The 12,624-nt window shown below is 36.6% G+C and overlaps 2 protein-coding genes across 17 annotated transcripts in view; one reads left to right on the top strand and one right to left on the bottom strand.

Moving 5' to 3' along the window:
* The window catches only part of TRAK1 (trafficking kinesin protein 1), a 489,038-nt gene that overhangs the window by 131,080 nt on the left and 345,334 nt on the right, over window positions 1–12,624 (bottom strand). The window lies entirely within an intron of this gene.
* ULK4 (unc-51 like kinase 4) overlaps window positions 3,259–12,624 on the top strand; it is a 214,550-nt gene continuing 205,184 nt past the window's right edge. For 10 of the 15 annotated variants that reach the window (XM_048951206.1, XM_048951201.1, XM_048951207.1 and 7 more), the window contains exons 1-6: window positions 3,405–3,625; window positions 5,219–5,416; window positions 6,498–6,597; window positions 8,805–8,944; window positions 9,888–10,047; window positions 12,280–12,381. In XM_048951206.1, coding sequence (XP_048807163.1) covers window positions 5,279–5,416; window positions 6,498–6,597; window positions 8,805–8,944; window positions 9,888–10,047; window positions 12,280–12,381 — 640 coding nt within the window. In that variant the 5' untranslated portion in view covers window positions 3,405–3,625; window positions 5,219–5,278. Of the gene's footprint in view, window positions 3,332–3,385; window positions 3,626–4,187; window positions 4,395–4,803; window positions 4,878–5,218; window positions 5,417–6,497; window positions 6,598–8,804; window positions 8,945–9,887; window positions 10,048–12,279; window positions 12,382–12,624 lie in introns of those variants that run through there. The other 5 variants (XM_048951202.1, XM_048951203.1, XM_048951205.1 and 2 more) reach the window with 5 other exon arrangements.

Genomic DNA, 12,624 nt, shown 5'->3' with positions numbered 1-12,624 from the left:
TACTGAACATTAACATTTGAATTTATTTAACAACTTCAAGAAGCACCACTGAGTAAAACCGACTCCTTATTGAGAGCAGCCTTGTACCAGAAAAACAAGGTGACTAAATCATAACACAAGAAACATAGTATTACCACAGAACTGGAGAAATAGGAAAAGCACACAAAGTATTCTTCAAACAGTGACAGTCTATGCTAGTTTCAAGAGTGTTGGAAAAGGATGTGAGAATAAAAAGTGCAAGATAAAGATGAGCTCATGTTCACATCCATCAGCCTGCCAAAATGGTCTAAGACCAGAAGAATGGCCCTGTGTGCTTCCCAGGAATGACAGAACTGTCAAGGCAAATGGAACATAAGACTATATACAGGCAAATGAGTCATAATTACCCACAACACTGAGAATAGAAACTCTCAGAGGAATGAAGGTTCAGTTTGGGAAAGATGTAGCTAAACAGAGTAGGAAACACAGCATAGTGAGAAGATGAGATAGAACATGAATAATCATCATAGGCGGGAGAAATTCTAGTACATGTGGCAAAATAGAAGTATATAGGGTCTTCAACAGGCATTAAAGCAAACTAAATAACAGTTTATTTCCAAAGGAAAACAAAAGATGGAAACATATTTCAGTATTACAGGCGGCTAGTCAGACTTTTAGGAACCAGGCAGAATGTCAGAAGCTTCCACAGCACTCACTGAGGACATAGCAGTGAAGTGTTTAAGCATTCCTGAACTACGTAGTTCCAATCACGAGATCTCAGTTTACTTTAAATTAGATAATATATTTTTTTGAGAACAAGAATTTGATTTCATCTGACTATCCCTTATGATAGTGAGGCAAGTAAGGAGCAAAGCTGAGTTTGCTATAGAGTTTGCAGAGAGTTTTAAAATGCTGTAAACAGCAAAGAGAATATTTAGCATTCCATTCCTTAATACTGAAAATATTCCCACAGAAAAGTTTACTGCAGCTGAGTACAGTGCTTGAAGTCATGTTCAGTAACCAGCAGTGGAAACAGTAACAGATGAAAACAGTAGGAAAAGGGCCAATGGTAAGCGTTGCAGAATTACAGCTCTGATTTATATTTGTATACAGGTTAATTATTCAAGATAATTCTTATACAGGAAGCAAGCGACATTTTTGAAGGGATAACTCCCAATTCTTAAACCAAAGGGATTCTTTTAACAAAGAGAAGAAATCCCAACCTGGAGTATTTTGAAATGATGCATCTGGATGATGAGAAAGATACAAATGTGTAATGAAGTGTTTATCAGTAACACACATACACACACACACACACAATAAAAATAAATAGGTTCTAGCTAAGAGGAACTGGAAAAATGGGAGGTATGAATCAACAAGTCCCCTTTGTCTGCTTTTAATTGTGCTGAACATTCTTCATTATAGACTTTCAAATTAAATGGTCTTTATGAATCTCTGCCTTGTTATTAAAGCATTTTGTTTGTGTTTCTCTGTGCTCAGTATTGCTATGGCCACTGTTACACAAAGATTTCAAAAGACTGTTAAAGTTCATACTTCCTCATTCTCAAAAAATGACAGAATTATCTCCCTTACATAAAAACCCAGTCCCAACCTGGAGTAATTTAGCAGAAAGCTGTGCACAGGACAAAATATTAGATTTTTTAAAGGAAAGGCAGTAACTTGATTGCTATTATGTCCTGTTAGGCAGGGACAATTCAATTAAGACTGTATCACGCTGCTGTTGGAACTGGTTATGTGATTGAGCTAATGTTCTGCTCCTTCTGATCTATATCGGTCACCTTCATCAATGCTAAAGACAGTGTATACAGCTTTCAAAAATCTAAATAAATGCCTCTTCAAAGCTTACTTTCATTGTGTCAACTAAAGGAAACTAGGTGACTTCTATTTATATATTCACTTTATTTCTACTCATTTATATTAAAAAAAGAACTGGACAGTTTCAAAGCTGTGGCTTTGTTGGTAGTCAACTTGCTGAAATCATGCTGCAAAATGGGACAGGATCTGAGATTATTGAGAAATGAGCAATTTTGTTGCACACAGTATTTTTCAGCACTTGCCAGCTCAGTAATTTCAATAGAATGGCAAAAATCTTGTCTGTATTCAGCACTGACCTCACACCAATTTGTGGACTCCCTACCAAACCCATGAAAAGCTGAAAAGTGACAAAAGTATTGGTGAGCTGGGGCCTGGAGCATCTTCCTTATGAGGAAAAAGCTTGAGAGACCTGGGACTGTTCAGTCTAGAGAAGACTGAGGAGGAATCTTATCAATGCTTGTAAGTATCTAATGGGTGGGAATCAAGTGGATGGGGCCAGGCTCTTTTCAGCACTGCCAATGACTGTACAAGGGGCAGTGGGCGCAATCTGGGACACAGGAAGAACTTCTTTACCGTGAGGCAGGCATAGCACTGCAACAGGCAGCCCAGAGAGCTTGTGGAGTCTCCTTCTCTGGAGATATTCAGAACTGTACTAAATGCTTTTCTGTACAGCCCACTGTAGGGACCTCCTGTAGCATTGGGATGCACTTTAAGGTCTCCAGAGGTCTCTGTGATTGTAATTCTGTGAATGATGCTTGATTTCCTTCAGGTTTTCCTTTGCGCCTACAGCTCTGCTGCTGGAAGGATGAAGCCCAGCTGGCACACAGCGCTCAGCTCTGCTGCCATCCTAAAAGATCTCTCCCTAGTAGGGTGGTCTTTGACTTCTATTTTAGCGGTGTTAGGGGTGAGGTTACACTCACACTGAAGCCTTTCCCGTATGAAGTCCCATCCATCATGAAGGCACCATCATCCAGCCTACAAAAACAAAACCCTTCCTGACAACGACACTGTATCTTTTCTTTTATGAAACCACGTGGAAATGGACTTATGGGCTTAAAAATGTTAGGAGGTAACGGACGTTTTAAGGGCTAAGTTTTGTCGTAAGAGCGAATCCATCTGCTGGGCGATTCCCGTGACGGCAGCGCCCACTCTGGAATGGAGCGCTTTCAACGCCGTAATGGCGGATCGCCCTTCCAGAGGAGCGCGCCGAATAACGGCTCGAGCCGCCGCAGCCCCCCACCGTTAGGGCGGGCCTGGAGGTTGCCTGGCAACCGGGCGGCGCCTCCTTCACTCCCCGCGTGGACCCGCTGCGGCCCAATAGCAGCCGCGGCGTCCGGCCCTGTCTCCTGGAGACGGGGTCACGGCGGCGACCACCGGAGTGGTGCGCGGGGGAGAGACGGCAGGCCTTCCTGGCGCTCTGCGGCGTTTCCCGTATCGAATAAGAAAAATAAAAGCCATCTTCCCGAGTCACGCCGTGTGCTGTGCTGGTTCTTCTCCTTCTGACTCTTTCTTTTAGGTGCGTGGCGCTGGGTTCCCCGTCGGGACACATCTACGTCCCCCCACTGCGGAGCGTGCGGCGCTCCACCGGGTTCAGTTGATGGCGGCTTCCTTCTTGCGGTCACGGCCGTTGTCGCCTTGCAGTCGTCCAGTAGTTGCCTGCCTTCCCGCTGCCGCTGGGCCCGCAGCTCCCAGGTGTGATCGCGGCGGCTCGCTGTGCCATATCCCCGTTCGGTACCCCGGCTGAAGGCCTGCCGGCTGCTCTCTTCCCGGTAGCCTCTCGCAGAGCTGCCGGTTGAGACCTTATCTGCAGGTACAGCCTGTCTAGAGGTAGTGGTCACGGGGGTGAGCAGTGAGGTGACAATCTGCTGCTCTGGCACCTTTGTGAAGCAGAGGAAGATGTTACTTTTTCCGGTCTTTGTTCAAGCTCTCGAGAAGAACATAAGGGATACTTCAGTGACCGGAAAGTAGACCCACATCCGCTCCTGTCTTTGTGCCTTGTTTGGCAAACTGATCATTGCATAATTGGCCATCTGTTTTCACAGTTAACCGGAGGAAAAAGATGTTCCTTCTAAGGTTATGCTGGCTATGCCTACCTCTTTGCTTACTGTGAGGCAAAATCAAGTTAATTTACATTTGGCATTTGTTGGTGTGTTTATTGGGGTGTAGGTGTATGTGTTGCAGGGGTGTTTCACAAAATGTTCTGACTAAAGATTTGGGAATTCTCTGGTCTCATTTGGCATTTAGTTTGTCATTTGAGCTTTGTGTCTCAAGAAAGGTAGTGAAATTGAGTTTTTGGCTTGTAATCAGCACAGTTTAAGCAGCCTTCCTCTCTATCCTTGTTGCTGTACTATCCTCTGTTTTTTTTTCTGTAGTTGTCAGGTAACTATATTGAGAACTGGTCTTGTTGAAAGGAAAACAACAGTCCACAAACAAAATGATAGAAGTTGGTGTTAAGATGAGAACAAGCAACTCCAAATGGCTGTGAAATATTTCAGTTGTTAGTTGGAAGAACTGGGCACTGAATGTGGAGTTGGTTTGGAACTGGAAGAACTTACTAGAAGGTGCTGGTTGTGTACTAGGTAGCAATATATTCTGATTTTGGAACATTTGTAACAAATGGCAAAGGTTTAATTTGTTTCACTATGTAAATTAAACCATTTAATAATAATATAATGTATAATATAATAATATATAATATTTAATATAAAATAATAATAATAACCATTTAATAATAATTCAATAATAAAATTATTGAGACAAAAAATAGTAGTTATAAGATAAACTAAAATTTTCTTGTGGAACTCTTTGACTCCCACAGTTGGGGAGTCAAAATGGATTGTTTCCATCCATGAAAAAAATTTCTAATGCTAACTCCTATAACTGGTAAAGCTACAGGCATCTTAGTGTTGTTAGGAGTGCTAATCCCTGTGGGGTTCTTTTTCTTTCTTTTTCTACTTATGCTGATTAGATCAGTTATTTATCAGGCTTAAATTACAGGGTAAAAAGTTGCAGAGGAAATCTGCCTGGTGTGCCCTTAAGCAGAAAAATGGCAACTTTACTTGGTAAGGATTTCAGTTTAGAATAATTTCCTGTATCCAGCATTTTTATGCAGAACTTAAAATTTTAAGTTTGGTAGCATGATTTTTATTTACAGATAAAATATTTAGAATCTGTAGTTACTGGTTCACCCGTAACTTGTGGAATGTGTGAAGAGCTTTCCAAGTGGAAAATAGTTACCCATTCAAAATTTTGTTCACATTTCCCAAGGTGATCTTTGAAATACTTAGATCCTTCCAGCAAGATGAAACATAATTTCTATTTTTTAAGAATTGGGAGAGTAAATGTGATACATTAATGATTTTTAAATTTGATTGCTTCCTCTCTCTCCCTTCTTCCTTTAAAGGTTTATCTGACTAAGAAAATACCATGTTTCCAATCACTTACCAGTAAAGCATCCTTAAGTATGGAGAACTTCATTCTTTATGAAGAGATAGGAAGAGGAAACAAGACCATCGTTTATAAAGGAAGAAGAAAGGGGACAATTAATTTTGTTGCCATTCTTTGCACTGATAAATGCAAAAGAGCTGAAATAACAAACTGGGTGAGTAAGACTTTTCCTGCTAAGTTTGGGAAAAGATCAAACTTAAATAAATAAATCCTTGCTGCAGAAAGAAAAACGCTGAATGCTGAAGTGTTTATTTCTATCACCTAGCAGTGTTCTTGTTTAAATCGTGTGCATAATCTCAGTTTTACAGGCTTACTGGTTCTATGATATGTTAACGTACCTTTTATAAAAATAAGTGTTTGTGTACTGGTTGACTTTATTTTTCTGAGTTATGTAAATCCAGTCCTAGTAGTGCATTCCAGTAAATAATAATTTCCTTCGTATTAAGAAGAAATTACTTTTTATGGAAGAGCAGTATTTTAAGTAGATAAAATTTTGTATGCAAAAGGTTGGCAAAGTTTTAAACATTTGCTTTCTGGATAAGAAATGAAAACTGGTATAGTTAAACATTTCAAATATTTCATTTTTCCAGTTGACGCATTTTGTTTAATATTCCCTCTCATTGTTTTTGTGACTCATAAATCTTCTCCACTCAAATCTTTTTTCCCTTCAAAGCATATTCCTCTCAGAAAGTACCTCGCATATGGCTCTGACAGGATTCAGAGATTTCTGTAGACATGAGGCTAGGTGTGGTAGAAATAGTGACTTTCAGAGACCCTGAGTGATTGCTTCTGCTTGATAAGACTGAGGGGGGGAAAACTCTTTATTTCTCCTTATTATATTTACCATATTTTCTCGCAATTGTGTTCTCACTGAAAAAGAAAGTAGATCTCCAAGTTTGACTCCAAATTCTCATTTACAGTCTGTTAGTAGAGATGCAAAAGAGTTAAACAGTGCTTATAAATCAGTAATATCTCTGTTTCATTGGTTGGGAAACTTTCTCATATTGCTGGAAAAAGTTCAGTAGGCCAAGGGCTAAGAGGAAAGTTTTCTGTTATCAACTTACACGTAAAATTAATTTGAATTGGAGATTAATTTTTAACTATTTAGTATACTGGACTAGGCACAGGAATGAGTAGATGATCCAGCATAAAGCTGTGTTGTCTCCAATCCTCCTCCAATCCATATATATAAAGATATTTTTTTCCCATTAATAATGTTAAGAACTTTGTTTTAGGTTCGTCTGACTCATGAAATCAGACACAAGAACATAGTGACATTTCACGAATGGTATGAAACAAGCAACCACCTCTGGCTTGTAATGGAGTTATGCACAGGTAAAAAGCTCAGATGGACAAAAATAAATAAATATATATATAGTACAGATATGTGTAATATTTTTTTAATAATAAATGTTTCTCACAAAAAATACTTATTTCAGTCTTCAAGAAAAGTTAAATTAGTAATCAAGTTGTACGTATGTATGTATGATTGAAAATGTTGGATTTTAAAACATTTTTAGAAGTCCGCTGAACTCATATTTCTCTTCTAGTTCACAATGTATGTGAAATACTAATTTAGGTGACATAATGTTAGCTTCTCATAGCTAGGGGAACTTAAAAACAAATTGTGAGTAATTGGAGTGTAGTTATCTAAAATTTATTTAAGCAAAGATTTATGTTAAGATATTAATTTGGAAACACTGAGAACCCAAAACTGTATTAAGTAATTAATGGAGTTTTGGTAGATTAACATCAATCTTCTACAGAAGTCTTTTAATGCTTTCTCCAATTATGACTGTATGTTTTAAGCAGATGATAGTAAGCATGCTTTCCTCCATGTGCAAAGGAAAGGTGATTGTGCAAGTGAAGCATTTTAATGTTTTGATACAGAGAGTTGTTTCATAGTAAGAGCCAATATTACAAACTGCTTTTTTTTTTTTTTTTTTTTTTTTTTTTTTTTTCCCTACTTAGAATTATTGGAGAAGCTATAAGACCTGAAAAATAATCTGGTTGTTCTTTCCTTAATTATTAGAATTAAAGTTAGGCCTTGTCTATTTGCCTACTCTAATAAATTGACATCTATGTAATTTATTAGGCTGGCAGCCTATTGTTAAGAACAGTTAAAGCAATTTTTTGTGTATCTTGCAGTATTGCAGCATGGGAATAAAGTTCTTAAAGACCCAAGAGTGGACTGACTAAGAAGTTTATCCTAACTAAAAATACAGGAATTTCAAATAAAAGCTAGCAATCTGGGATTGTGAAGAATTGTCAGAATCCCCAGTTCTGACCCAGGATAACAGTGGATGTCCTACTGCTACAGGCCATCCAAGAGCCATCTCTCCACAGTGTGAACAATGGCAGTTAGCAAGCAACTTATGGAGTCCATCTCTCACAGACATGGGTACTTGTCCTTGTTAGCCTGTGAATGGTTGAGTGGAGTTCATCTCTCCCAAGGGTGGATGCCTGGCTTTTTTAACAACTATGTGACCTTTTCCTCACTTCTCTTTTCTTTGAAACACCGTAGGAGTTGGGTCTCTGCAATCACTTGGCATAAAGCAGGACAGTACAGGGATAAAAAGCTGCCTGAATGTTCTCTCACTGTGGTCATAGTTAATAAAGCTTCTGTCTGACCTGCCTCAAATTGTACTTGTGCCATTGTGCACTCGGAAATGCTATGTTCACAGCAGTTAGTTTCAAGAGATTCTTAGCAGCAAATGTACTTGTGAATAGGATGAGAGTTGAATTTCATACTAATTTTGTAGAGCAACACTTTTGTGTTGCTGATTTCATTATAAATTTTTCCTGGTATATCTGTATAGCCATCTAAAATACATTATAAAAGTGCTAAAATGTTGGAAAATTCTTTACTACGTCATATGTTCTGAGGCTGGTTCTAAAGGTAAGACTGATTTTTATAAGCAACGTAAAGACTGAGAGCAACTGTAAGAATCAACATCATTGAGTAATTTGGAGAATAGTGATAAACCTGAGCATCTCAGTATTCTCTGAAGTCAATCAGTAAGCAAAGGGGAAAAAAAATAAGCTCAGGAAAATATTATATAGTTTGAAATAAAATATTTATTATCCTTCTCCATGGACCCTGGGATCCTGGGATTTTACTATTTTTATTGTTTGTGAATTCAGTGGGAAATTCCACATCATTAGTTCTGCTGCTTGTTCACAGACACTGATAGCCTGATCTTGGTACTGCTTCGTCTCATGCGGAAGGATCTGAATAAACCCACTGGGTTACTATTGCGTTGTGACAGTATGAGTTTCATGTTTTCCTTTCTGCTTCCTTTGTAAAATAAATCAATATGAAAGTGTTTTTAAAAGTCATGCCCTCAATTTAATTGCAGTGAAAGTTTATATCACAATCTTGGAAGTAGATTTTTCTTTTCTATACATTTTCATATTTTTAATGTGTATGGGTAATGATTTTTTACTTGACAGTGTTGGAAGACTTTCATCATGTCATTGTGCATGTAAAGCAAATGCCATGCAAGTAATTCCTTTGCTGACCATGTGTACACATATTTCAGGTGGTTCACTAGAATCAGTTATTGCCCAAGATGAACATCTACCTGAAGATGTAGTGAGAGAATTTGGTGTAGATTTGATTACCGGTTTACACCACATTCATAACCTTGGGATTATCTTTTGTGAGCTGACACCTGGAAAGGTAACAAGGAGTATTATTTGTAGTGGATATCACATATTACTTTGTATGCAATCAACATTTTATTCATATTATACTGTTTTTGAGAGAATTACCTAATATTGGAAGCCAGTTGCATAACAGTAATTCTATTGTTGGTCCTGATTTGTAAGAGGTCGAGTTGCCCTTCTGAGTTTTCTGTAGGACTTGCGCATTCATGCTTGGTTTCTGTTATTTGTGGGTAAAAGAGCAATAAATAGAAGTGAATATATAAGTAAAGCATAATGGAAATGCCTCTGTATTTTTCTGAAGAAGAATGTGTTTAAAAAAAAAAAAAAAAAGTAAAGACTGTAAAGTACTCTTTTGAACACAGAATACAGAGTGAAAAAGTAAGATCCTCCCCTACCCTTTTCCCAGCCTTCCCCCCAGCCCATATCTAACCAAATGAGTGGGTTTTTTTTTTTTTTTTTTTTTTTTTTTCAGACAATTTTGGGGGGATTATAAAGATTATAATTAGGAAATTACTGGCTACATAGGAAGAACTTATCATTATAAAATCATGAAGCTTTTTGTCCAGCATAAAATTAAAAAAAAAAAATCAAAACCACTTTTTTTTTTTACCTAAAATGAATGAATGTTCCTTTTACTATCCTTTTACTTTAAACACATTTTTACTTTCTTTTCTACAGTAGCATCATCCATCATCATTCATATTAGCTTAATGATGAGCCAACAAAAATGTGAATGGAACCATTAATGTTGTGTCGTCACCTTAAGTGATTTTTTTGGTTACAAGAAAAGAAGTGATTTGTTTTGACTTAAATTTGTCAATGCTTTTAGATATGATAGTGATCATCTCTATTTACTTAAATGATTAAATTATTGTGATTTAATATAGTTTGTATTGGAAATTAGTGCAGTCACCGGTGTTAATATCTTCTATGCTGGATTATGTTTATTCCTCTAGATTCTGCTGGAAGGGCCTGGCACTTTGAAGTTCAGTAACTTTTGCTTGGCTAAAGCAGATGGAGAAAACTTGGAAGAATTTTTTGCTTTAGTTGGGTCTGAAGAAACAGGAAGAGATGTTGAAAGCACTCCACAAAGACACCTGAAAAACAGACTTCGAGGTAGGATATTTTTACCAGCTAAAATTAAGCTAAACAGACAGAATGAAAGTGGGAAAAGACTGTTGTTATGCATGATTTTTGAGAGAAGACTCGAAGAAGGCAGTTGATTTCTGATGTGGCTTACTAAATTACTAGAGAAACAGAATAATTCTGCTATGTCAACATCTGTAAATAATGGCCTCTGTGTGTGATATGCAAGTTTTCTTTGAGTAGATTTTGTGTATTCTCCATGGAGGGAATTTTTTTTTCCCAGGTAGGCTCAGAACAAAAATTTTGCTGTTAAGGAAAATTGTTAAGATGGATTGTAAGACACAGAGGGAACAACACCTGCAAGTGAGGAAGAAGAACAGAAACTGTTTAGAAATACATAGTCATAATTCTGAAGACAGTATAAGCACTGGAAAAATGTACTTTTGTCATGGAATTTTTGATAGATTAACAGTTGCTTACCTTTCTGTCTTGTTCTAAACAGACTTCATGTTATTTTTGATTTGAAGCTTATATGTAGGCAATTATAAAAATACTGTAGAATGTAAGATTTCCACATAACTGGATTATTTTGAATTGCTTTTTGCAATTGGCATCCCATACCATCTAATGCACAAACTGCCTTTCTATCCTGAGCAAATATCATATATGGATGTGATCTGAAACCGCTCAAAGTAGTTAGTGAATTGAAAATGCTAATTCTTCATTTGGGTTTGCTAAGGGGGCTTAAGTAATTAGCTTTTTAATGATAACTGATGTGGATGTAAAAAAAATATATCTGTGAAATACCTTTGGTCCTTGATGCATTTCACATATTACCAATTAAGTATCAGTAGTAGAACTATAAAAATAAGAAAATCACTGAAGCTTCAGAAATGCTGAGTCTTAACTGATTTTCCTAATTGACAAAATTATAATTTTACTACTTATCGTATATGAAAACAGTATGTGCTGCAGATGGTCTCTCTAGGGTCTAGGGCTAATTTCCATTAAATTTATATTAAATGTATGCACAGTTCAGTAAGTATGATACTGAATTGCTTCTACTTTGATTAGAGATTTTTTGTATCCATTTAACAATAGTTTAGAGAATGGCTTTTGTGGTTTTTGACACAAGATTTTCACCATACTTTTTGCTTCAAGTGGTCTGTGTAATTTCCAGAATGATGATTAGTTGTTTCAGTACCATTTACATAAGAAAGATTGTTTATTTTTGAAGCATGAAGAAGCTGTTAGTGTGCTTCAATTTCTGCAGAAAAATCCATGCAAATCCAATGGGCTACAACTGCTGTGCTACATTTTCATCAAATAAGAAAGCTTTAGAATTTTGGCTTTCCTTTTCAGAATCTTTTAATAGTTTGTGTCTAGGAGCATCTCAGAGACCTCTGTTTCTCTGATAATGAGGCATCATTGCAGTTGCTGTCATCTGGAACAATGGAAATCTTGGCAATGTGTTATGGGAACAAAGAGCTTTCTTAGTACTTTAGCACCTACTGCAATTATGAAGGCCAAGAACAGGATGTGTTTTTTTTTTTCCCCCAGAAAGAAATGTAAATGTAATCTCTTTCCTGTTACCATCTAAATCAGCCTTTTCTTTTTTTTTTTTAATGTATATTTAATAACCTGTTGTCACTTAAAATAAATAAAATGGATAGCAAAATCCAAAATAAGCTTCTTAAAGGATTATGGAATTTACGTTTTTGCTGAGATTTTGTAATTTTCAGGGAGGTTTTGGAGAAACTGGTAGTATTTAGGATAGGCATAACTAGATCAGTGATCTGATTTATGGATCTTGTTTATTGTAACAGTTTTCTAATTTCATGTGAGTTAAAGTCTTAGGATAGCTCTCTTTTTAATAAATGTAAAACCTGATGTAGCCTAATAATTTTTATTAATCACATGAGATTTATATTGGTTTAACATACTCAGTTGGCTTGGCTGTGGAAGCTGTCAAGATAAATTAAATTAAAAAAAAAAAAAAAAACTTCTTGCATTAATCATGTTAGAGAAGTATAAGCACAAACCAAGTTGATTAATGAAAGTGAAGTAAACAAGAAAATGGCTTCTGCAATCCTACATAATTCAATTAAAAAAAGAGGAAAATATTCTTTTCAAATTCCATTTCGTATCTCATGTTTCATACCTCTAAGTGAGGATTCCTACGCTTCAGTGAGTTAGAGATTAAGTTTCAGGTGTTCTACAGGACTGATGTTCAATCGAGTGTATTTGTATGGTATTTTGTAGGCTCTCCATTATACACTGCTCCAGAAGTAATAAAGGGAGAAGACTTCTCCAAGTCCAGTGATCTGTGGTCCTTAGGATGTTTACTTTATGAAATGTTCTCAGGTTGTAAGTTTGTGTATTTCTTTGATATCTGTGATAACGAAAACCTACTTTGTGATCCCAATTTAAATTCTTGTTTATTTTTTAAGGAAGTTGAGAAAGATATATTTAAGAAAGGTAATAAAAATTTCTTGAAGAATACATTAAATATGCTTAAGAAAAACAACTTGTCAAGCAATCAGCTGAAGTAATACTGCTAAATTATACTTCTGCCTGAATTCCAAATGTAATGGTATTAACCAACCC

This window comes from Lagopus muta, chromosome 7 (genome assembly GCF_023343835.1).
Source record: "Lagopus muta isolate bLagMut1 chromosome 7, bLagMut1 primary, whole genome shotgun sequence".
Taxonomy (NCBI): domain Eukaryota; kingdom Metazoa; phylum Chordata; class Aves; order Galliformes; family Phasianidae; genus Lagopus; species Lagopus muta.
Note: the sequence above shows the minus strand (reverse complement) of the source record. Positions and strands in the feature narration are given on the sequence as shown.